General features: G+C 39.2%; 6 protein-coding genes and 3 non-coding genes across 17 annotated transcripts; 2 read left to right on the forward strand and 7 right to left on the reverse strand.

Moving 5' to 3' along the window:
* Window positions 1-5,556: 5,556 nt before the first annotated feature.
* On the reverse strand, window positions 5,557-5,686 carry Trnai-uau (transfer RNA isoleucine (anticodon UAU)). Its single transcript has 2 exons — window positions 5,649-5,686; window positions 5,557-5,592 (listed from the first exon to the last, which is right to left on the reverse strand). It is a non-coding gene; the product is annotated as a tRNA-Ile (tRNA).
* Window positions 5,687-5,837: 151 nt separating this feature from the next.
* On the reverse strand, window positions 5,838-5,963 carry Trnai-uau (transfer RNA isoleucine (anticodon UAU)). The gene is made up of 2 exons: window positions 5,926-5,963; window positions 5,838-5,873 (listed from the first exon to the last, which is right to left on the reverse strand). It is a non-coding gene; the product is annotated as a tRNA-Ile (tRNA).
* Window positions 5,964-6,058: 95 nt separating this feature from the next.
* LOC130693875 (uncharacterized) lies at window positions 6,059-7,821 on the reverse strand. 2 transcript variants are annotated; one of them, XM_057517090.2, is made up of 10 exons: window positions 7,687-7,821; window positions 7,531-7,600; window positions 7,395-7,441; window positions 7,214-7,325; window positions 7,051-7,121; window positions 6,861-6,896; window positions 6,620-6,788; window positions 6,470-6,555; window positions 6,302-6,390; window positions 6,059-6,230 (listed from the first exon to the last, which is right to left on the reverse strand). In XM_057517090.2, exons 1-9 carry the CDS (start codon window positions 7,738-7,740, stop codon window positions 6,304-6,306), a joined length of 732 nt encoding a protein of 243 aa, XP_057373073.1. In that variant the 5' UTR covers window positions 7,741-7,821; the 3' UTR covers window positions 6,059-6,230; window positions 6,302-6,303. The 2 variants fall into 2 exon arrangements, with proteins under 2 accessions (XP_057373073.1, XP_057373074.1); XM_057517091.2 differs by having other exon boundaries at window positions 6,059-6,189; window positions 6,255-6,390.
* A 798-nt stretch (window positions 7,822-8,619) lies between these two features.
* LOC130693876 (uncharacterized) lies at window positions 8,620-10,039 on the reverse strand. 2 transcript variants are annotated; one of them, XM_057517092.2, is made up of 9 exons: window positions 9,979-10,039; window positions 9,799-9,907; window positions 9,701-9,741; window positions 9,536-9,622; window positions 9,430-9,465; window positions 9,187-9,367; window positions 9,039-9,115; window positions 8,875-8,964; window positions 8,620-8,809 (listed from the first exon to the last, which is right to left on the reverse strand). In XM_057517092.2, exons 1-9 carry the CDS (start codon window positions 10,018-10,020, stop codon window positions 8,753-8,755), a joined length of 720 nt encoding a protein of 239 aa, XP_057373075.1. In that variant the 5' UTR covers window positions 10,021-10,039; the 3' UTR covers window positions 8,620-8,752. The 2 variants fall into 2 exon arrangements, with proteins under 2 accessions (XP_057373075.1, XP_057373076.1); XM_057517093.2 differs by having other exon boundaries at window positions 8,663-8,809; window positions 8,863-8,964.
* A 216-nt stretch (window positions 10,040-10,255) lies between these two features.
* Trnam-cau (transfer RNA methionine (anticodon CAU)) lies at window positions 10,256-10,327 on the reverse strand. The gene has a single exon. It is a non-coding gene; the product is annotated as a tRNA-Met (tRNA).
* A 178-nt stretch (window positions 10,328-10,505) lies between these two features.
* LOC130692997 (uncharacterized) lies at window positions 10,506-12,172 on the reverse strand. Its single transcript, XM_057516099.2, has 10 exons — window positions 12,006-12,172; window positions 11,835-11,943; window positions 11,722-11,762; window positions 11,565-11,658; window positions 11,403-11,491; window positions 11,307-11,342; window positions 11,048-11,229; window positions 10,926-10,983; window positions 10,755-10,856; window positions 10,506-10,664 (listed from the first exon to the last, which is right to left on the reverse strand). Exons 1-10 carry the CDS (start codon window positions 12,045-12,047, stop codon window positions 10,602-10,604), a joined length of 816 nt encoding a protein of 271 aa, XP_057372082.1. The 5' UTR covers window positions 12,048-12,172; the 3' UTR covers window positions 10,506-10,601.
* An 89-nt stretch (window positions 12,173-12,261) lies between these two features.
* Window positions 12,262-19,279, reverse strand: LOC130692995 (myotubularin-related protein DDB_G0290005-like). 7 transcript variants are annotated; one of them, XM_057516090.2, is made up of 20 exons: window positions 19,032-19,278; window positions 18,892-18,921; window positions 18,511-18,751; window positions 18,235-18,362; window positions 17,867-18,135; window positions 17,693-17,792; window positions 16,718-16,918; window positions 16,237-16,607; window positions 15,893-16,150; window positions 15,719-15,817; window positions 14,708-14,943; window positions 14,506-14,595; window positions 14,264-14,364; window positions 13,965-14,163; window positions 13,750-13,893; window positions 13,583-13,665; window positions 13,433-13,510; window positions 13,266-13,361; window positions 12,927-13,176; window positions 12,262-12,857 (listed from the first exon to the last, which is right to left on the reverse strand). In XM_057516090.2, exons 16-20 carry the CDS (start codon window positions 13,622-13,624, stop codon window positions 12,493-12,495), a joined length of 831 nt encoding a protein of 276 aa, XP_057372073.1. In that variant the 5' UTR covers window positions 13,625-13,665; window positions 13,750-13,893; window positions 13,965-14,163; window positions 14,264-14,364; window positions 14,506-14,595; window positions 14,708-14,943; window positions 15,719-15,817; window positions 15,893-16,150; window positions 16,237-16,607; window positions 16,718-16,918; window positions 17,693-17,792; window positions 17,867-18,135; window positions 18,235-18,362; window positions 18,511-18,751; window positions 18,892-18,921; window positions 19,032-19,278; the 3' UTR covers window positions 12,262-12,492. The 7 variants fall into 7 exon arrangements, with proteins under 7 accessions (XP_057372073.1, XP_059350455.1, XP_057372079.1 ...); XM_059494472.1 differs by having other exon boundaries at window positions 13,583-13,686; window positions 13,750-14,163; window positions 19,032-19,279; XM_057516096.2 differs by having other exon boundaries at window positions 13,750-14,163; window positions 17,748-17,792.
* Window positions 16,528-17,964, forward strand: LOC130692999 (serine/threonine-protein kinase/endoribonuclease ire-1-like). The gene is made up of 3 exons (XM_057516103.1): window positions 16,528-16,950; window positions 17,029-17,509; window positions 17,571-17,964. Exons 1-2 carry the CDS (start codon window positions 16,631-16,633, stop codon window positions 17,474-17,476), a joined length of 768 nt encoding a protein of 255 aa, XP_057372086.1. The 5' UTR covers window positions 16,528-16,630; the 3' UTR covers window positions 17,477-17,509; window positions 17,571-17,964.
* Window positions 18,700-20,290, forward strand: LOC130692992 (serine/threonine-protein kinase/endoribonuclease IRE2-like). The gene is given in 4 exon segments (XM_059494468.1): window positions 18,700-19,300; window positions 19,381-19,660; window positions 19,663-19,879; window positions 19,938-20,290. Coding segments are annotated over 4 exon segments (1,020 nt in total). The 5' UTR covers window positions 18,700-18,944; the 3' UTR covers window positions 20,105-20,290.
* Window positions 20,291-20,375: the final 85 nt, after the last annotated feature.

The following is a 20,375-nucleotide window of genomic DNA, read 5'->3' on the forward strand; positions in this document are numbered from 1 at the left end:
ATTTTACTTGTACATGGCCCTTAGTATACCATTTGCCATGATTCTGACTTGAAGATCTAGCTTGTGAAACTTGCAACGGAAAAGATTCTAACCAGGAGGAAGGTCACCAACAAAGTGAATTTTTGGAATCAATTAACCACTATCAAATTCGACTACCCTTTGCCCCAGTCATCAGAATCAGTTTTGTTCTGATAAATGCATCATGCTGCTCTTTGTTTGGTTTCCAACGATTAACCACTACAAATCAACACACACAGACATGGACATCAAAACCAATCCCTTTTGGTATTTTATGTTTGAGATTTATCTAGTATTGCTTTTTAAAAATTGAATTTCCCATTGTAGGGCTGGCAAGCTTTCAAGTTCTTCAGCAAAATTACCAGCCCTGCAACTCTTGCAGTCTTCGAACAACAGGCTTAAGTAATGGTGTTCCCTGTTATAATTACACCAATAATCTTATATTCCACATATTCCACATGTCATAGCACTTTTTCTTCACATTTGTTATTTAGAACTATGCCATCATCTTCATTCTCGCGCAAAATTGAAACAAAAATTCTAAGTTTTGCCCGTTCTTCCTTTCATCATCCGTCGTCACCAAGCTTTTCGCCCTGTCCGTCGCCCAGTCATCGCTTCACCCTTCGCCCTGTCTTCGCCTCGCCCGTCGCCTCGCCCGTCGCCTCGCACCGTCTTCGCCTTGCCCGTCGACCCGTCTTCGCCTCGCCCCGTCTTCGCCTCGCCCGTCGCCCCGTCTTCGCCTCGCCCGTCGCCCCGTCTACGCCTCGCCGGTCATCCCTTCTTCGCCTCGTGGTCGCCCCGCCTCCGCTTCGCCCGCCATCCCGTCTTCGCTTCGTGGTCGCCGCGTCTTCGCCTCGTCGTTTTGGTATTGTGTGTGTTTTGCAATGTTTATTGTTAACTAACCCGTTGGCTGCCACCCACCTTTTATCCCCTTTTTTTTTGTAGCTTGACAGGGACGGGCCGCGCTGTTCTGCTCCATGGTCTATCTGCCATGGGGTGGAGCAGCGCCACTGCCCAAGATTGGCCGAACGGCCCTTTTAGGCAATGCACCATAGGGAATCCCTTGTTTGAGACGGCGATGTAGACCTGGGATGTGCATTTCCGTAAAGGTCTCATCGCCGTTTCAGCCCGGACTGTCCTCAGTCCCCCTAGGTCGCTATCCTTTAGATAGCGATGTAGCTATAGTAGATATTAGTGGCGTGGCAGCCAACGTGTTAGTTAAGTGTATTGGTATGTATTGTATGTTGTATTATGTGGAATATGTATAGTGGTGGATTTGTGGGTGGAAGGAGGGAAAATAAATTGCTTTGTAACATTATTTATTTAGTTGTTTTATTGACTGACATGGGGATCGAACCCAAGTATTCTAGCATGCTAATCAGTAGCTTTGCCATTATGCCATCTATAACTTGTTAATATCATGATAGGCATTCCATAATAACCTAATGACGAGCTTATTTTAACAAACGCATCAAAATCTAAACTAATATTTGTAAGGACAGTCATGGCGCAATGGTAGCGCGCTGTGCTGGAATGATATAGGTTTGTGGTTCAAATCCCAGATAAACAATGGAAACAATGCATACGAGACAAAGTGTCATACAAGGTGGATTGAACAAGCTAAATAAAAAAAATATTGATAAATGTAATATGTGAAAATAACGCACATAGACAATGAAAGAAACAACCTTTGCAAAAAATATTTTATAAAAAAAATTGTATTGACAATTCTCGGCACATCAGAATTATTTTTGCAACTTTAAAAAGGCAAAATAGCCCTTTCAAAAGTTGCCGTCAACCCAGGCAGGGGGAGACACTGCCTTGTTGACCCACTGGGGAGATTACCCAGTGATTGGCTAAGAGAAGCCAGAAGAAGAGCCGAAGATATGGAACATTTTTACTGGAGCGATTAACCTTTAGTTCGGATTTGTGGGTAGCCACGTCGCCCTCCGTGAACACATCATCGGACTAAGCGGACCCCCACGTCCCCTTTCCGGCCAGAGCCCTCCAAACCTCGGTATATGTTATTTTTATATATACCGTACAGTAGGGGCATGACCCCCTACGGGCTTATTACGAGTCAAGGGGAAACGGGGCTACGGAAAGGAAGGGAGCCCAGATATGCACTTCAATTTTTGAATTTTAAATACCGTTTGGGGAATTAATATAGTGTAGAACTTCCATGTAGTGTATCCAAACATAATAATTTATTCAGGATCTTGCCCCAAACAAGAAACCTTTTCACATCAAAATTTATTGTTCATCTATAATAAGACAGTAAAACACCATTAGGCATAAAAACTCTTAATTCACATATATAGTTTATACCTTACATGATTCGTGAGTTGATTGCGAGCATATTCTTCTGTCAGAAACTTCGGAAGAAACATATACGATTTTCGTTTACGATCACCATGGATGCTGGTAGACTAGACATTTAAAGTTGAGACACTTTGCCCAATTCCAACAGTTTTGATTCTTACTTGTAAGTTGTTATTGCACGAGAATGCAGCGACGAAATCCGCGGTCTTTTTGCTGTCGACAAAAACGATAGTCTTGGCATCACCGAGATCTTGTAAAACTTCAATCAGCTTAGCTCTCTTATCTCTTTTCGAGCACTGAAAAAAAAAACAGCTGTTCAACATCCGGATTGGTGCCACCGACAATGCCTGTTGTGACGAATATGCAGTCTTCCATGTACGTCGCAGCCAGCGCTAGTACTTCGTCTGGGAATGTAGCCGAAAACATACGAACACGACGGATTCCCTACAGAGAAACAAATAGTATTACATCAGTCGAATCTCACACCCAAAAGCCATCTAGAACATACTTTCGGATGCATCGTTGGATGATTGACAATTTTTTAGACATTGGGACCAAAACCCATATCAAGCATTCGATCAGCTTCATCCAAAATTTAAAATCTGACTCCCGAGATGTCAAATACTCCACGGCCGAGAAAATCCTTGAATCACTCCGCGATCGCGACAAGAATATTGCACCCAGCTTGAAGATTTGACCGCTGATGACTGGTTACAATTCCTCCATATATAATCACAGATTTAAAAACCGAACTGTAGGAGAATTTTACACGCCTCGCGGTGAATCCGAATGGCCAATTCACGGGTGGTGCGACAATTACAATTTCTGGCTTTTGCCCCATGGCATGAGACGCACCAGCAACACCTTGTTCTAACAATATGTTCAAAACCGGTACCAAGTACGCCGCCTGCAAGAAAAAATGTTAAATTTTAGAAGACTTAATCAACGAATATCACGAAGGGTTTGTTGAGTATCTTAGATGCAATTCGACTTTTTAGTAGTCGCTATTACCGGCGTGCCCACTCAAAATTACTTTTACTTCAACTTATTCAGTTCAAACCGACCCATTCGAATCAAGTCAGTACGAGGGCATCAAGGTTTCAAAATTACACAGCGTTAATTATTTAGATTACCGTTTTGCCGGAGCCCGTGACAGCACAAGCAATTAAATCTCTTTTGGCAACAATAACTGCAACTGAAACTTTCTGAACAGGTGTTGGTTTTACGTAGCCAGAATTATTAATGTTTTGACGTAGTAGTTGGCGCAGGCCGGCCTCTTCGAATGATGTTATGTATTGAGGTACATCTTTTTCTGTAACCTGAAGCAAACCCAATAGATATTTTAAAATCATAAAAAAAAACAGTTTCGAGAAATGGCTTACCTGGAGGACGACTTTATCAAAATTGTTAAGGCGTACCCAAAGACGATGCCCTCAAACAGTTCCTTTTCATAGCATATCACAGCTTCCAGACTGCATTGATCATGAGGCTTTCCATCTTCCATGGAGCTGCAACATCAGGATCCCATGTATCCTACACAACATACTTTTTCATCAAATTGAACTAACAGAGCTCAATAAGATCCCTGAACAGCATAAAAAAAAGGTAGATTTAAGTGATCATGACTTGTCAATCATAGATTAGTACCACCAGCCAATTACGCAGACAGCAACAGAGTTGCTGTTTTGTAAATAAAAATATCAATTTGATTTAATGATCTGCTTTGTTTGCATCAGTTGTTCACCGATAATTGGAAGATAGCTCATTGAATGTTTCATTCATTTCTGTTTTTCTGCTGTTGTTTGTAGATTCACAAGATTTTTTTCTCTCAGTTCTCTGGCGGTTAATAGACAAACATTCCTTTCATACCTAAATAGTCCATGTATGATGTTCATGCCTGCAATGGCAGCAAAGTAAAACATCTTTAGGGCCATTGAAGTACCCTGTTTCACCAACACTCTGAATGTAAAGGACAAGTTGTTCTTTAGCCAGAGAAGCAGAATTATTTGAGGCTTCTAGCTGTGACAGAACTATAAAGGATTGCTGTTGTATCGGATTCATTAACACAAGATGGTACTTCTCATTAGATAATTTGCATTGCTCGATTATTTTACCTCACACCTTAATGGTAATGCACTCTCAGTGTTTTTTCAACTATAGGCTGGCTCTTCCATCCTGTAACACTCCCAGACTTGGCTTGATCCCCAGCTAAAATTCTGTGAATGCAAAATAATAGAATTAAAAATACTTTTTCGATAGACAAAAAACCGAAAAGTACCTAATCCATGTTTTATGTTGAACTCATGCCATTTCTGGGTTTCCGTACCACACCCATTTTTGGCCCAAATACGGTCCCACAATTGTTCAGTTCCTTCGCTGCATGGACTTATTACTAAAAATTCTTTTAGTGCAGCACTAACAGAATTTAAATTTAACACACAGTCAGGTGGTGGACTGAATAACTAAACAATAAATAATTCTTTGTTAAAATTCTATAGTTATTTTGAATTCTTATTTGAAAAGTTTAGGTACCTGACTGTGTTCGCCTAATGCCAACTCATCCTCACATTCAGTTAGGGGGGAGTTTGGAAAACCTCCTTCACTGTTTGGAAAGTGTCCCATTCTAATTTGTTTTTTTTCAGTAACTGAGCATGTAGACTCAAAATTTGGGCTAAAAAACACAAATGAATAAAAGAACACAAATACAATCATTATGTATTACCATCCTTAGTTTTGTTGTTATCAAATATTGTGTGCTGTTCCAATAATTGAGTCTGCAGGTTCATAATTTGGTCTAATAAACAATAAACAATAATTGAAAACCAATATAATAATGTTTATACTTACCATCCTTATCTTTTATTATCTTATCCATTTTTAAATATTTTTCTCCAGCCACGCGTTTTTCTCCAGCCACACTACTCAACTAACTGCTATTGGGATCCAATGGACTAATATTGCCTACATGCCTGTAAAAACGAGTCTGACCGGTAGATGGCTACGAGGAGAAAAAAAAGAAAAAAGTGTGATTTTTTTTTTTTTTGGGTCAAACGGATTGCCATAATGGAAATCTGAAATGGTGAGAGGATACTTTCTCATTATTTTCATTCCACAAACAGCCAACTTTTGTTTCTGCTTATTGTTTCTTGGTAATGCACACATCGACTAATCCATTTATCTTGCAGGCACTGAACAACTTGTACCACTAAAACTTTATTCTCCAGGCGAGGTTCGAACTCGCGACCTCGGCATTGCTTTTTGCTATGCACCTCACTAAATTCTCTATTAGCAACATGCAGATACTGCCATATAAGTACCATGCGCTAACCAACTACGCTACTGGAGATATATAACCGTCATATTGGCATAAAACGACATCAAGTGAACAGAATAAGTTTTGATGTCGGCTGCATGATGACAGCTAATCGGATATACTTTGGAGGCCAATGTACTAAATCAAAAAAGATTGGGTATGTATTTTGATTTTAACAAAACAATTCTACAGGCGAGGCTCGAACTCGCGACCTCGGCATTGCTTCTTGAACAACTTATCATCTGTTGATTAGTGTCACATAATTACTGACATATAAGTACCATGCGCTAACCAACTGCGCTACTGGAGATGAATGTTCTAACTCTATCTCTACCTAGCATACAACAAAAATTGAAATGCAAGAATTTCCCAGTTCAATCTTGTTTATTAGATTTAAAGCTGGTGTTTTCAACATGCGATAAAGCGTATAATAATAATGTCATTGGTACAAAATGTTAAAGGATAATAGTTGTCAGTGTAATTTTGATTTCTTGAAAACTACCAAGTTGCTGGTGCAAGCTACTCATCTCTTCTATCTAGATCGACGAGTGCGTTCAGGAAACTTCATTACTGGAACCTTAACATCCGAGAAGTAAAATACCTGATTAGTATCGCATTCAAGAAGCATAACACAAATGCCAGCAGTACTTTTAATGATTGTCTTTAGCAATGCCGATCTGAATTTGCTGTAGGACCCAAGCTATGGTGGAGTCAGCGACGGAAGCATCGGAACAGCCCTGGAAGTGACAAAAAATAATACAAGGAACTTACAGCATCATGCAGGATATGTAAGTATTGATTATATTCGTAACTCACGTTCTGAATTACGGAGGCCATGTCACACCCTAGAGTGAAACTTGCAGAAACGAAGTTGCCATTTGCATGAGCCTCCGTTTTATCCGCTGAGTAGGGATGAATGGAAACGATTAAAATTTCATTTTGAAAATTTGGTAGGTACACATTTACCGGATGCGCCCCGTTTAATAAAAATCGGTAAAGTTGGTGCGATTAAATTAGCCATCATACAGGACTTGAAAGATGATATAGCTGAAGACTTCTGTTCGGAAGAGAGCGTAGTATTTTCAAAGTTGCTGATATAACTATCCATGTCAAACTGACCAGTCAATTCGTCCATCTTTTTATACGGTTTGAAGAAGATTGTGTTATCATTTCCGTTTTAATGTAAAAAATGAAAATATCTTCTTACCGCTCCTGATTTCTTTAACATACAATCACTCAAAACCTGTAATTGAGACATACATCGTTAAACGTACATCTGAGTAATCTATGTTGGAACAAAATTTGTTGCAGTTTTGCTTTTAAATATTAAACGGTTGTCTCCAACATTTAACGGTGCATAAAAGAAAAAGTACACAAATTAACGAATTTATTTTTACCTTGTCATGTTCGTCTTCGTCGCAAATGAATTTGTCTGAATCAGATTTGTTAATCCCATCAACACTATGGTCTAGTAACGTTGGAGGGTTTCACATGATGTGAATAGAGCAAGTTATGATAGTACTTAAAAGTAAATTGCATGTTCAAACAAATGGCATTTACCTCGAAGAGGACCAATATTCACTGCAGCGTGCGTGGATGTGTTCAATTTAGATGTTGTTTCTTCCTCGCAAGCCTTCAACGTCGACCAAACATCATCGGGAACGCAGCGAAACTGGAATGTAAATGATAGCAAGTATCTCTTCATTTTCAGTAAAATTTCTTAGTTATTATTTTTGTATACCACTAAGCGTGCGAATTCAGGAGAGTCAAAGTTCGCCGGCTTACTACCTTTAACGACGGTTGAACAAAACCGGTTGTAATCTTTATTAATTTACTATTTAATGGGTCAAATTATTTATATGGAAACCCAAGTTTACCAGCTTGTGCAGATTCCAATAGGCCTTTAGGCGCCTCACGCGTTTGCAGGATTCCTCCATTCGGATAAGACTTAACATTTTTTAAGATTACAGATAATTTTTTTCAATTAACAAAGCGACGCGCAAAATTATGGAAATACCAAAGTTTTAACTTACGAATACGAAGTTAACGTAAACGACAGCAAATACAAGAACAAGATGGAATTTCATTTTTAATCTAAATCGCTGGGAGTTGGGAGAAGTACTGCCTACTAAACAAGCACAACTGTTCGCTTTTTATACGACACTTGCTGATGATGCGAACCATTGAAATGAATTTCCCTTTTCATTCAATACGGTGATTCATCTCCTATAATGCTGACGCCCATTTTTCGATTTTGGGACAACCTTTGCAAACCTGAACGGTTAACACCAAAATGTAAGCAAACTAGCATGAATCTCAAAACGAATTGTCCTCAGTAGTTACAGGCCTTTTTCATTTAAACGTTTTCTGTTCGGTCGTAACATCAATTAGAAATACAAAGGGGACAGTCCTTCCTTTCGGCTATTTAATATATTTACAGCTCTCTTCAAAATCCTTTCCCCTCTATAAGAAAAAAGGAAATTGGACGCAGACGAAGTTCTACCCAATTCACAAGTGAAAGAAAACATAATTCAGTTGCAGAATAGACTACAATACTTCATAATAGTTTAAAACTTCAATTCGCGAATACTCTGCTAAATAGTGGAACACGGAACGACCAAAGTAAATAGATAAGAAAATCGTCTAGAAGTATACCGAACTTTTGTATGGGTCAAGGACTTCTTGCAAGAGATTTTCAAAGGCACGTGTCAATGTCAAGCTCCAAGACTAAAATGACTTTCGTAACGCACAGGAAAGGTTTTACACCTTTTCGTGTTTACGCACTCTTCCTTTTCGCTTTCACGTGGCATTTCCGAGAAGCAAATCACGGGGAAGGGTACGCAAAATGTCAGGTCAAGAAAATTACTATATCAAATTGTACACTCATCCCCTCTTTGCCACATCAAACGCATTTGAAACGAAAAGATAGCAAAATAAAATTAGATTTTTTAATATGCTGTATTCAGGTAATATTTCATTACACCACCGGAAATATTGTATATTATGCATTCCACTTTATATAAGAAAGTAGTAAATTTGAAGCAAATTCCCATTGTTTGCTAGTTAATTTTTTCTTTCAAAGACATTTCTGTTCCGTGTTTATGTCAAGGGGTGTCGAAGTACGCCTTTTTTAAGTTGATCGTCATCGTCATTATCCTGCAAAGGACACTTTCAAAGTTATTTCAAACTAAAAATTGGTTCTAAAATACTTTTTAAAATACACGAGATGAATCTTCGTCCGAGGAATTGTCATCGTCTGAATTAACTGGAGCAACAACTAAAGCAGCCATGGGTGAAGCGCTGGAACATCCCTGCAAAATGATTAAACCATTAAATGGAAAATATAAAGCAGTTGGCATTTAAAGATAGAATTATTTCAACTTGCGTTTTCAATAAAAGATTTAACCACGCAAACAATAGCTCGCAATGCACTGTTTCGATCGTGTTTTTTTGCGAAGTCTTCTATAGTAGAAAGCAGGTAAACAAAAAATGTTAGCAAACTACAGGTAAAACGAGAACAACTGTTATTCAACCCTTGGTCATATTTCTAGAAGCAAGCATGAAATCAGGAGGCGGTGGCAAAGTGTAGTTGGATTCTATACAAGATTTGAGGTTTCCAGATGCTAAGATCTTCTGCTCAGGTGTAAGGGAGGTTGGCTCAACGGTGAGCACATCCAACAAGGCAACATCAATAAGTCCTGTAGTGTTGTCGATCTACAAATATAGTGCCAGATGGAACAAGTTGGCAATGCAATGAATTTACAATATTCACTTACCGCGTTCATCATGTTTAAGATACAGGTGGCTGTTACCTAAAAAATGTGAGAAGTTTTAGTCTAGTTGATTAACTATGTTCTAGAACAAAAAGAAGTGCCTATTTACCGCAGGTGTGTGATCAGGATTTCCATGAAATTGCTCTTCGCATTGTTCATGGATTGTATTTCGAGATTCTTCTGAAATACAGCTCAGCTAATACATAAATGCGAAAGTACAAAATAAAATAGAGCTACAGCGAGTTCACTCCCGACATTTACAACATTGACTTACCAATTTAGACGGTGTTAAATGTGCCGATTGGTCATCGATATCTGAGGACAGAGATATTTGATCAAGTAGAGTTATGAAAAGAAAATGTCAGGAGTTACCGTTGTGTTTCATGGATGTTGCAATTCTAGCAGCCAAGTCTAAGAAATCGTGATGACCATCATGTAACATACCGGCCCCCTGACCACGATGTGGATGAGCCTGACTAACCTGGATTCGTGTAACAAGCTCACTTAAACGATACAGTAACTTTAGCACACTATAAGCAAAAATAATTTTACCAAGGCCAACGAAGCGATTAAGAGGACGATGAAAACACCCATGTTCAACCTGGGATAGTTGATAAGTCTAATGGAACGCTGAATACAACAACTGGAGGCTTTTATAGCCCGGAATCTGCTTTCACCGCACGGAGTTCATACGTTACCGTACACGTATACTTCAACCACGGATGTCAACTCGATTTATATAGTCATTGTTATTGTTTTGATACAGAACCATCTTTCTTTTTTATCCTTAGTCATTTCCACATTACAGAAATGACGAAAATGATTGGTTTAGCAGAGCGTGGTTTCGATCCACGGACCTCTGGGTTATGGGCCCAGCACGCTTCCGCTGCGCCACTCTGCTTATACGTAATTGCTTCTGTTAGTTAGTCTAAACATATTTGTAATATTTTTACATGCTTTTGCAGGTGACTTCGCTGATTAATCGCGGTATGAATATAAATTTAAAAAAAAGATTTAAGTGCGATTGTTTATTGGAAGAAAGCCGTTTTTCGAGAAAGCGTAACAAGGAAAAAGGGGTACAGAACACGGACAATTTGTAATCATTGATGCTGGATCTTGATACATCGTTGCCATTATTACAATCGTCGGGTTGAAAAGAATTTTTTTCTATCGTGTTATTCACTGGATTTGGCCACTGGAGTTTTATTGCAAACCGAAGAGGTACCAACAACCACTTCCTGTATTTTTAACACAGAAAAACGAATGAACATTTCATATGGTGGTAGTAGAATGTCATCAGTGAACTCATGTTTCCATTTGCTTCATACTTTGTTTGACCGTGCAGAGTCGTTACTATTCATGACAGCTACGTTGGCGGACATTTGAATTTGTTGCCCTGCCATTCTGGTTTGAACGACGGTCGAGCATCCCTTCGTAGACACAAAAACATTGGATTTTAAAGAGACAAATCATCTGCATCTAGTTTTTAATTAGCTAACGTTTAGTAATATTGCCTTCGCTGCGCAGATCATGGCTTTCGTCGCAATGGCCGAATTACTACCTGTGAAATTAACAGTCAAATTTGAATATTGGCAATTGGCGAAATGATTAAAGGAAGAACATGCCTTCGCTCGACTTCGCAGCTAATTGTTCCATACCATTGATTTTAGGCAAAGTAAAAGTCGATGACAAACATGATTCCAGTACAGGTAAGGCACTGGTTCTTTGCTCCTCGGACAGCGAAGTTGTGTCAATTATTCCTTGTTTCAAATACGTAATGTTCGTGAAACCGGCCATGCCCGGCTTGAAATAAAACAATAGTTACAAAATCGTAATAATGTCTAATTTCAAGATTTTATCTATTTTAGATATTAACTTACTGGACTAAGCGTTCCAACTACACACTCCATCACCATCTAAAAAAGAACGTTATCGTACAGCTGTGTAATTTTGAATTTATTTTGGGCGAGACTTACGGGAAATATGGACTGTGCTGTATGGTGAATAACATCAGAAGAAACATCTTCGTGTCCCCCATCTGTTAAAATTTCCATTTTGCTGCAATCTAAAATTTTCGATTTCATTTGCTGTTATGAAAGCTGGGGGGCAATTAGGAAAACTGAATATTATAAACAAACCCGATAAAGTCACACTTCCCGATTTGATGCTACAATTTGATTTCAAAATGCAGGTCTTGATAAGTCCACGTTGCAAGGGCGTAATACACCCAGTCTAACACAATTACATTTAAACGAGTTTTAGGACAGACAATTTACGATAAACACAATACGTTACCATTTGCGACAACGGTAGTTCACTGATGTGTTTCGGAATATCTGAATCCAACGAGAACGAACGAATTATGTTTAAGAAAATCAATGTATTGCAAACAGCTGAATTTGACTTACCATCTGATTTCAAAGCCAGAACTAATTCGGTGAGATGATCAAGCGTTTCTTGCTCAATCATTTGGAGAGGATTACCTGATGGCTTCGAACGTACATCGACCGGATTGGCCTGAATGAATAAAGTTATTTTTTTTTTACAACAAACTATAGACAGCATATACATTAAATTACCGAGCTTAAGTAGAAGACAGACAGGATAACGATGAGTTTCATTCTCCAACGTTGTCAGGATAACAATAGACAGTGTGCAAAAATGTTTTCCAACTTTTATACGCGGGATCCAGGGAAAAGTTGCTAAATGGCCTGGTGACAATGGCTGACACCAAAATAATATTTAAACAAACAGCTTCGGCTACCATGCGTATCGAGAAAAGCCTTAAGGCATACAAATCACACGATTATTCAGCAAATATCAGCATCCTCATAATTGTGTGAACCTATTGGTTTATTGATCATCCGCCAAGGTTTTTTCTTACGTAAAAATGGGAGGACATGGGAAAACCCACAATTTCATACAGTAACAGGTGACAAGCAAATTTTATCAGAATTTTTTGTTTGGGTTGTAAGCATTCGTGTGCGTTAACATGACAAAAGGCAACAAATGGAAAGTACATGATTGTGCGCTATTATTTTGGTCACAAAGTCATTTCCAAATAACCTATGTACTTGTTTTATCTCCTTGTTCCCGGCTAATTTTCTTATCCATGTCTGACATGGTTGTCGCCTCAGTGTCCGGAGTAGATGTAGATGTAGGTGTAGTGCCTGTAGTAGGTGTAGTGCCTGTAGTAGGTGTAGTGCCTGTAGTAGGTGTAGTGCCTGTAGTAGGTGTAGTGCCTGTAGTAGGTGTAGTGCCTGTAGTAGGTGTAGTGCCTGTAGTAGGTGTAGTGCCTGTAGTAGGTGTAGTGCCTGTAGTAGGTGTAGTGTCTGGAGTAGATGTAGGTGTTTTACCCGGAGTAGGTACAGTAGTTGTTGAAGTAATCACGGTTGGTGTTAAACTTGTTGTATGGGCGCTTAACTCAGTTCCTGAAAAAAATTAAAATTAATTGTTGGGTTCTAATGTAATCAAGGTGTGAGCGCTAACGGGTTAGTTACCTCTTTCATGTGAATGCTTTCCGTTGTGGTGATGTCCAGCTCCATGGTGGCGATGATGTCCATGTTCATGTGAATGCTTATGTTTATGTTCATGCGAATGGCGATGATGGCCAGAGCCTTTTGGTTTTTGTTTATGCGAATGACCGCGTTCTCCGGAGCCTTTGCGGCCGCGTTCATGTGAATGACTTCCATGTCCACCTTTTCGTTTTTTGCCTACACGTGTCGTCCTAACTGTTGAATTTGCATCTTCCTGAAAAAAAAAATGACGTTTCGCATTGGTATTAATGTTAAATTTGCATTTTTCATCGATCTGTTAATGTCAAGGTCGGAGTTACTTACATCTTTGTCTTCGTTGCTGTCCTCGAATGCAGCAAACTCACGGGCCATTTCTGCAAGCGTGAGTTTGCGGAAAGACGCTGGGTCATCTTCGTAATCCTACAGGACGATCATAATTCTGGTGTGAAAATTTCATGTGCAAATACGAGTTAGCCTAACAGAAAACTCACTATTTTAGCGACGCGGCCCAGTGCGACATCACGGAAACCACCTACTGCTTTGCCCTTTGATTCAGTCAGCGTACGGGCCTAAATTGATACGAATAAATAAAGAATTGTAATAAACGAAATTTCAATTTCTTTTTACAATAATCTTATTACCAAAGTACAAGAGATGGCAAAGAGGATGTAAATAAACTTCATTCTTTGCTATGGAAGTGTTGTGTAGTTAGCCAAGCAACTGACTGAAATTGCAACCAACACTTCTTTTATACTTGTTTAAAAAACGAAAGATAGGATTCTCGTGTGAAAAAAAAAAGGACGAGTACCTTAGATGTTCCCATCTCTTTCAGCTTGAAGAACTTCCTTATGCTCTCCTTACTCCTTATGCTGGGATATGCTCTACTCGTCACGTATGGGAAAAATTCAAGGGCAAGATCATTTATTGCTACGCCGATAGCGGAAATGAATCCCTATAAAATATTTTCCATAAACAATTTCCGGTTTTAGAACATAAAAACAAAAGCACAAAACGTAAAAACACCTAGCTGCAACTATCATGCTGTTTTCAATGTAAATGTTTATGAATACGAAACCGGTCATCCCATTATTTTTATCTCACGTTCCGAATGGCATTCAATTCGCAATGTACCACCATCGTAGATTTGTCACACCATTTGCCGCTTCCGAAACATTACGCATTTTCCTGGGATTTATACGTTTTTAAGACGTTTACCACCGTTCTGTGTAACACGAAAAAGTCCGATGTTATTAGTTTTACAGTCTCAACGCAGGTGGTCAAAACTACACCTTCCACTTCAAAATAATATCAGCCATATTGACCTTGCGATTGCATTCTCCCGGAATGTACATCTTTGGTTGCCTGTTGATATGCTCGATTGATAACTGATAAGTAACTGGCGTGTGTAAGCGCATATCCCATCCTAAGGAAATGTAGAAAAAAAAACGAATTTAGACCCGTCTACATTACATACAAGTTCTTGGTTTTTTCCCCCATTTTCATAGATAACGTTATTGATATGGACATGCAGATAAAATCAAGACTTAAAATTATTTAGTCGTACCTGAAATATCAAACCAGAAAGCGCATGTATTCCGGTTGTGCGCCCAAATAATCAACTAAGTTTAGGATTTATTTGTCAACCAACACGATCCTGCAGGAAAAGTTAGTTTTAAAATGCCAGGAGAACACATTGGAGCTATTTGGTTAAACAGGAGAACTCCTCACTTATTATTAGGAAGAGGACGGTTCAGTGAAGTTTATACCTGGGTAAATTGAATGGCAACAGGGATGTCGCTATTAAACGGATGGTAGTAGAAATCAGCCGAATGCAGATTATAATAAAATCCCAGAAAATCAGCCGGATGCAGATAATAATCAAATCCCAGAAAATCCGCCGAGTCCAGGTTATAATCAATTTGTTAACGAAGCTCGGAAAACGATGAGAAGCAACCGAATAAATGAAGCTCTGGGCCGGCTTGATCATCCCAATGTCATCAAACTGTTACACGTCGAAGAGAAAAATTCAATTAAGTACACAAATTGCGAATTACATGCAAAAATTACATCAGCATCATATAGTAACTATCAATTTAAACACTTATTTTCAGATACTTCGCGCTTGAATTGCGTCCCGCTACGCTCCATCAATACTGCATGGGAGAGCGTCATGAACCAATGCCATCTGAAGCACAGATCCTACTAGACAGGATAAAAGGTTTACGATATGTTCATTCCCAAGGACTCGCCCATCGAAGCATTGAGCCAAAAAACATACTCATCTCAAAATTTCCTACCCGTTATCATTCTCTCCGATTTCGGGTTGAGTAAAGCTCTCAACCCAAAGGATTCATACTCTGTCAGTCAACACACGTTACTTAAACAGGATCATCAACTACGCTGGTTGGCTCCTGAAATGCTGGATGACCCTGACGATCAAGGTTTCTCAGAGAAAAGAGGTTCCATCGCTAGCGATACCTTCTCGATGGGTTGCGTGTTTTTCTTTTACCTATCGCTGGGTGCGCACCCCTTTGGATTTGACTCACTTTCTACTCACACGAACATTACAGATGAAACCCCCGTCAATCTAGAACGTAAGTTGACAAAGTTTGCCATTCTAACTAAACGTTCCTTTGACTAGTAATTTACAAATAGATTTACATGAAGAACAACATCGATTCAAGAGCATGATTAAGCGCATGATCTTAAAGAAACCTGCAGCTCGTACGAAGCTCGAATACGTTGAAAAAAACCTTAACGAAATGGTTGGACGATACCTGTCTGAACCTGATACGGAATACACCGAAACACCAGGCGATGATCAAGACCCACCTCTAGATGAAAGTCCCGACTAGCTAAGGTGAAACGTCGATCGTCTTAATACGTAATTCAAAAGCTGTTTTTAATAAACGAACTATTACAAAAACATTGTTTGAATTGAAATGTCTCACCTAATTATTTCACAGTTGAAGTAGGAATGGTTTGTTTGTCTAGGCTACTCACAGCGTTTATCGTTGTTCTGACATGAAAATACACCCACATCCATCCACCGTACCAGTCATATCCATTCTCTTTATCCCACGTTCCGAATGGCATTCAACTCGCAATGCACCACCATCGTAAACGTGTCAAAACCAGTCCATTTCCCGTTTCCGAAACATTACGCATTTTCCTGGGATTTAAACGTTTTTAAGACGTTTACCACCGTTCTGTGGAACACAAAAAAGTGCGATGTTCTTAGTTTACGTGGTCAGTACAGCAACTTCCACTTAAAAATAATATCAACCATATTTACCTTCCGATTGCAATTTCCCGCGAATGTATATTTTTTTTTCACCATTCCCGTGTCTATAACTCATGAATCTTGGGTTGTCTCTTGATGCTCGCTTGTTAACTGATAAGCAACTGTCGTGTGTAGCTGCATATAAAATCCCAATGAAATGTAGATAAAAAAAAAAACGAACATAGACCATTCTACACAATCAAGTCTTGTTCGTTTTTTTTATCACTTCTGTAGATAATTTTACTGATACGAACGTATGTTCACATATAATCAAAACTAAATTTTTTTTAGTCGTATCAGAAACAACAAACCCAAAGCGCATCTATTGCGGTTAGACGTCAGAATCAACTACGTTTAGGATTTGTTTCTCAATCAACACGATCCTGCAGGAAAAGTTAGTTTTAAAATGACAGGAAAACACATTGGAGCTATTTGGTTAGACACGACAAATCCTCGCTCATTATTAGGTGAAGGACAGTACAGTGCTATATACCTGGGTAAGTTGAATGGCAGCACGAATGTAGCCATTAAAGTGATTGAAGTAGAAGATCAGCCGGATGAAAAGTATAATCAACTCCCAGAAGATCAGCCGGATGCATACCATAATCAAATGCCAGGACAAATGCCGGCCAAGCAGAGAAGCAACCGAATGAATGAAGTTCTGGGCCGACTTAAGCATCCAAATGTCATCAAACTGTTAGGGGTCGAAGAGGAAGATTCGATTAAGTATACAAATCGCGAATAACCTACTAACACTACCAGCCTCATAAAGTAATTATCAATTTAAATGCTATCACTTTTCAGATACTTTGCACTTGAATTGTGCGCAGCTACGCTTGATCAGTACTGCAGGGGACTCTATACTGGACCAATGCCACGCGAAGAAGACGTTCTACTACAAATGATAAGTGGTTTACGATATGTTCACTCGGAAAAATACGTCCATCGAAATATTGAGCCAAAGAACATACTCATTTCAAAATTCCCTATCCGTATCATTCTGTCCGATTTCGCGCTGAGCAAACCTATCGACCCAAACGGATCACTATCTGTCAGTAAAAATATGTCAATTAACCAGGGTCGTCAACTATGCTGGTTGGCTCCCGAAATGTTGGATAATCCTGACGATCCAGGTTTCTCGGAGAAAAGAGGTTCCATCGCTAGTGACACCTTCTCGGCGGGCTGTGTCATTTTCTATTACTTAACGCTAGGCTTGCATCCCTTTGGATCTGATTTGCATTTTCTCACATGAACATTTTAAATGGAGAACCCGTCAATCTAGAACGTAAGTTGACAAAGTTTGCCCTTCTAACTAAACGTTCCTTTGAATAGTAATTTACAAACAGATTTACACGAAGAACAACATCGATTCAAGAGCATGATTGAAGCTATGATCTTAAGGGAACCTACAGCTCGTCCGGAGCTCAAAGACGTTGAAAAAATTCTCAAAGAAATGAGTGGATCATACCCGTCTGACCCTGATAAGGAATACGCCGAAACACCAGGCGATGATAAAGACCCACCTCTAGATGAACGTCCTGACTGGATAAGGTGAAACGTCGATCGTCCTAGAACGTAATTCAAAAGCTGTTTGTAATAAAGGAAATTTTACAAAAACATTTTTTGAATTAAAATGTCTCACCTAATTATTTCACAGTTGAAATAGGAATGGTTTGTATGTCTAGGATGATCACGGCGTTTATCGTTGTTCTGACATGCAAATACACCCACATCCACCAATCGTATCAGTCATATCCATTCTTTTTTTTTCCACGTTCCGAATGACATTCAATTCGCTAAGCACCACCATCGTAGATTTATCATATCAAGACCATTTGCCGCTTCCGAAACCGGCCGAAACATTACGCATTTTCCTGGGATTTATACGTTTTCAAGACGTTTACCACCGTTCTGTGTAACACGAAAAAGTCCGATGTTATTAGGTCACAGTCCCACTTCAGGTGGTCAAAACTACATCTTCCACTTCAAAATAATATCAGCCATATTTACCTTCCGATTGCACTTTCCCGGAGTTTATTTTTTTTTTTTTCACCCCTTCCGTGTCTATAATCCTGGGTTGTCTGTTGATATGCTCGACTGGTAATTGAGAAGCAACTAGCGTAACCGCATACCGAATCCTAAGGAAATGTAGAAAAAGAACGAACATAGACCCGTCTACATTATACAAGTCTTGGTTTTTTTTTTTTTTCTTTTCACCATTTTCGCATATAATGTTACTGATATGAACATGCCGATATAATCAAAAATAAAATTTTTTAGTCATACCTGAAACACCAAACCCACAGCGTTCTATCTCCGGTTGTGTTAAGAATTGCCACCATGTCGCTGCGGAATGGCCACCTAGATGGCACTAATTCAAGCGGAGAAATTGCACTTGGCAATAGAAATTTCTTGGATACTGTTTAGCCACCACTTGTTGATTCAATTGAGTCTACTGCACCGCCTTCACGTGTTACTTGATAGCTGGCTGGCATAATTATTCCTTCACGTGTTACTTGACAACTGCCTGGCATAATTATTCATTTTGTGTTGAAACTGAAACTGTTACTCAGCCTTTCTTCTTATCATTTGCACGTATGAAAATTATAAAATATTTTCCATATTCCGTGTACAAGTTCCAGATTGTACGTCGCAATAGTAAAGTACCTTAAGGATTTGATGTCAACCAACACGATCCTGCAGGAAAAGTTAGTTTTAAAATGCCAGGCCAACGCATCGGAGCTATTTGGTTAGACATGACAACCCCTCGCTTATTATTAGGAAGAGGACAGTTCAGTGAAGTTTACCTGGGTAAATTGAATGGCAACAGGGATGTCGCCATTAAACGGATGGTAGTAGAAAATCAGCCGAATGCAGATTATAATAAGATCCCAGTAAATCAGCCGGATGCAGAAAATAATCAAATCCCAGAAAATCCGCCGGATCCGGGTTATAATCAAATCGTTAACCAAACGCCGAGCACGATGAGAAGCAACCGAATAAATGAAGCTCTGGGCCGACTTGATCATCCAAATGTCATCAAACTGTTACACGTCGAAGAGAAAAATTCAATTAAGTATACAAATTGCGAATTACCTACCAATATTAGATCAGCCTCATAAAGTAATTATCAATTTAAACACAATTACTTTTCAGATACTTTGCACTAGAATTGTGTGACACTACGCTCCATCAGTACAAAATGGGACCATGTAATGAAGCAATGCCTAATGAGGTATTCGTTCTACTAGACATGATAAAAGGTTTACGATATATTCATTCCAATGGATTCGCCCATCGAAATATTGAGCCAAAGAACATACTCATTTCAAAACCACCTATCCGTATCATTCTCTCCGATTTCGGGCTGAGTAAACCTATCGACCTAAACGGATCATACTCTGTCAGTCAAGACAGAGCGTTACTTAGACAGCGTTACTTAACGAAGATGTTCAACTGCGCTGGCTAGCTCCCGAAATGCTGGATAACCCAGACGATCAAGGTTTCTCAGAGAAAAGAGGTTCCATCGCTAGCGACACCTTCTCGATGGGCTGCGTCTTTTTCTTTTACCTAACGCCAGGTTTGCATCCCTTTGGATCTGGTTTGCATTCTACTCACATGAACATTGTAAATGGAAAACCCGTCAATCTGAAATGTAAGACAAAGTTTGCCACCCTAATTAAACGTCCCATTGAATAGTAACTTACATATAGATTTACCCGAGGAACAACAACGATTCAGAAGCACGATTGAAGCCATGATCACAAACGAACCTGCAGCTCGTAAGGGTCTTGCAGACGTGGAAAATGATCTTCTCGAAGTAATTGCTAATCTAAACCTCATTGAACCTCAGATGGAACGTCCCGATTGGCTAATGTGAAACGTCGATCGCCCTTGCACATGATTCAAAGCACGACTGATGTTAATGAGGACAATTTAACATTTTCTTTACTTAATTAAGACGTTTTACCTGATTATTTCTAAGCTGAATTAGGAATGGTTCATCAACAGGCTAGTCAAGGAGTTTGCCATTGTTCTGACCTGACAATATACCCATATTTACCAATCGTCCCCGTTTTTTTACCTTCCCTTTACAATATTTACGCTAGATTACCTAAAATGTTTACCAAATTCATCCAATCAGAGTTCGG

Source organism: Daphnia carinata, chromosome 3 (assembly GCF_022539665.2).
Source record: "Daphnia carinata strain CSIRO-1 chromosome 3, CSIRO_AGI_Dcar_HiC_V3, whole genome shotgun sequence".
NCBI lineage: Eukaryota > Metazoa > Arthropoda > Branchiopoda > Diplostraca > Daphniidae > Daphnia > Daphnia carinata.

What these genes read in the sequence shown, in the direction of transcription:
- LOC130693875 (XM_057517090.2), bottom strand. Translation starts at nt 7,740, where the DNA reads ATGAAATTCCATCTTGTTCTTGTATTTGCTGTCGTTTACGTTAACTTC. An exon ending in ATTGGAATCTGCACAAGCTG is followed by an intron (nt 7,442 to 7,530) that starts GTAAACTTGGGT and finishes CCGTCGTTAAAG; the next exon opens with GTAGTAAGCCGGCGAACTTT. An exon ending in CTGAATTCGCACGCTTAGTG is followed by an intron (nt 7,326 to 7,394) that starts GTATACAAAAAT and finishes TTTACATTCCAG; the next exon opens with TTTCGCTGCGTTCCCGATGA.
- LOC130693876 (XM_057517092.2), bottom strand. Translation starts at nt 10,020, where the DNA reads ATGGGTGTTTTCATCGTCCTCTTAATCGCTTCGTTGGCCTTG. An exon ending in ATCCTGATCACACACCTGCG is followed by an intron (nt 9,466 to 9,535) that starts GTAAATAGGCAC and finishes CACATTTTTTAG; the next exon opens with GTAACAGCCACCTGTATCTT. An exon ending in TTAAATCTTTTATTGAAAAC is followed by an intron (nt 8,965 to 9,038) that starts GCAAGTTGAAAT and finishes ATCATTTTGCAG; the next exon opens with GGATGTTCCAGCGCTTCACC.
- LOC130692997 (XM_057516099.2), bottom strand. Translation starts at nt 12,047, where the DNA reads ATGAAACTCATCGTTATCCTGTCTGTCTTCTACTTAAGCTCG. An exon ending in TCTGGCTTTGAAATCAGATG is followed by an intron (nt 11,763 to 11,834) that starts GTAAGTCAAATT and finishes CGTTGGATTCAG; the next exon opens with ATATTCCGAAACACATCAGT. An exon ending in TAGTTGGAACGCTTAGTCCA is followed by an intron (nt 11,230 to 11,306) that starts GTAAGTTAATAT and finishes TTTTATTTCAAG; the next exon opens with CCGGGCATGGCCGGTTTCAC.
- LOC130692995 (XM_059494472.1), bottom strand. Translation starts at nt 13,624, where the DNA reads ATGAAGTTTATTTACATCCTCTTTGCCATCTCTTGTACTTTG. An exon ending in TGGGCCGCGTCGCTAAAATA is followed by an intron (nt 13,362 to 13,432) that starts GTGAGTTTTCTG and finishes ATCGTCCTGTAG; the next exon opens with GATTACGAAGATGACCCAGC. An exon ending in ACAGCAACGAAGACAAAGAT is followed by an intron (nt 13,177 to 13,265) that starts GTAAGTAACTCC and finishes TTTTTTTTTCAG; the next exon opens with GAAGATGCAAATTCAACAGT.
- LOC130692999 (XM_057516103.1), top strand. Translation starts at nt 16,631, where the DNA reads ATGACAGGAAAACACATTGGAGCTATTTGGTTAGACACGACAAATCCT. An exon ending in GAAGAGGAAGATTCGATTAA is followed by an intron (nt 16,951 to 17,028) that starts GTATACAAATCG and finishes ATCACTTTTCAG; the next exon opens with ATACTTTGCACTTGAATTGT.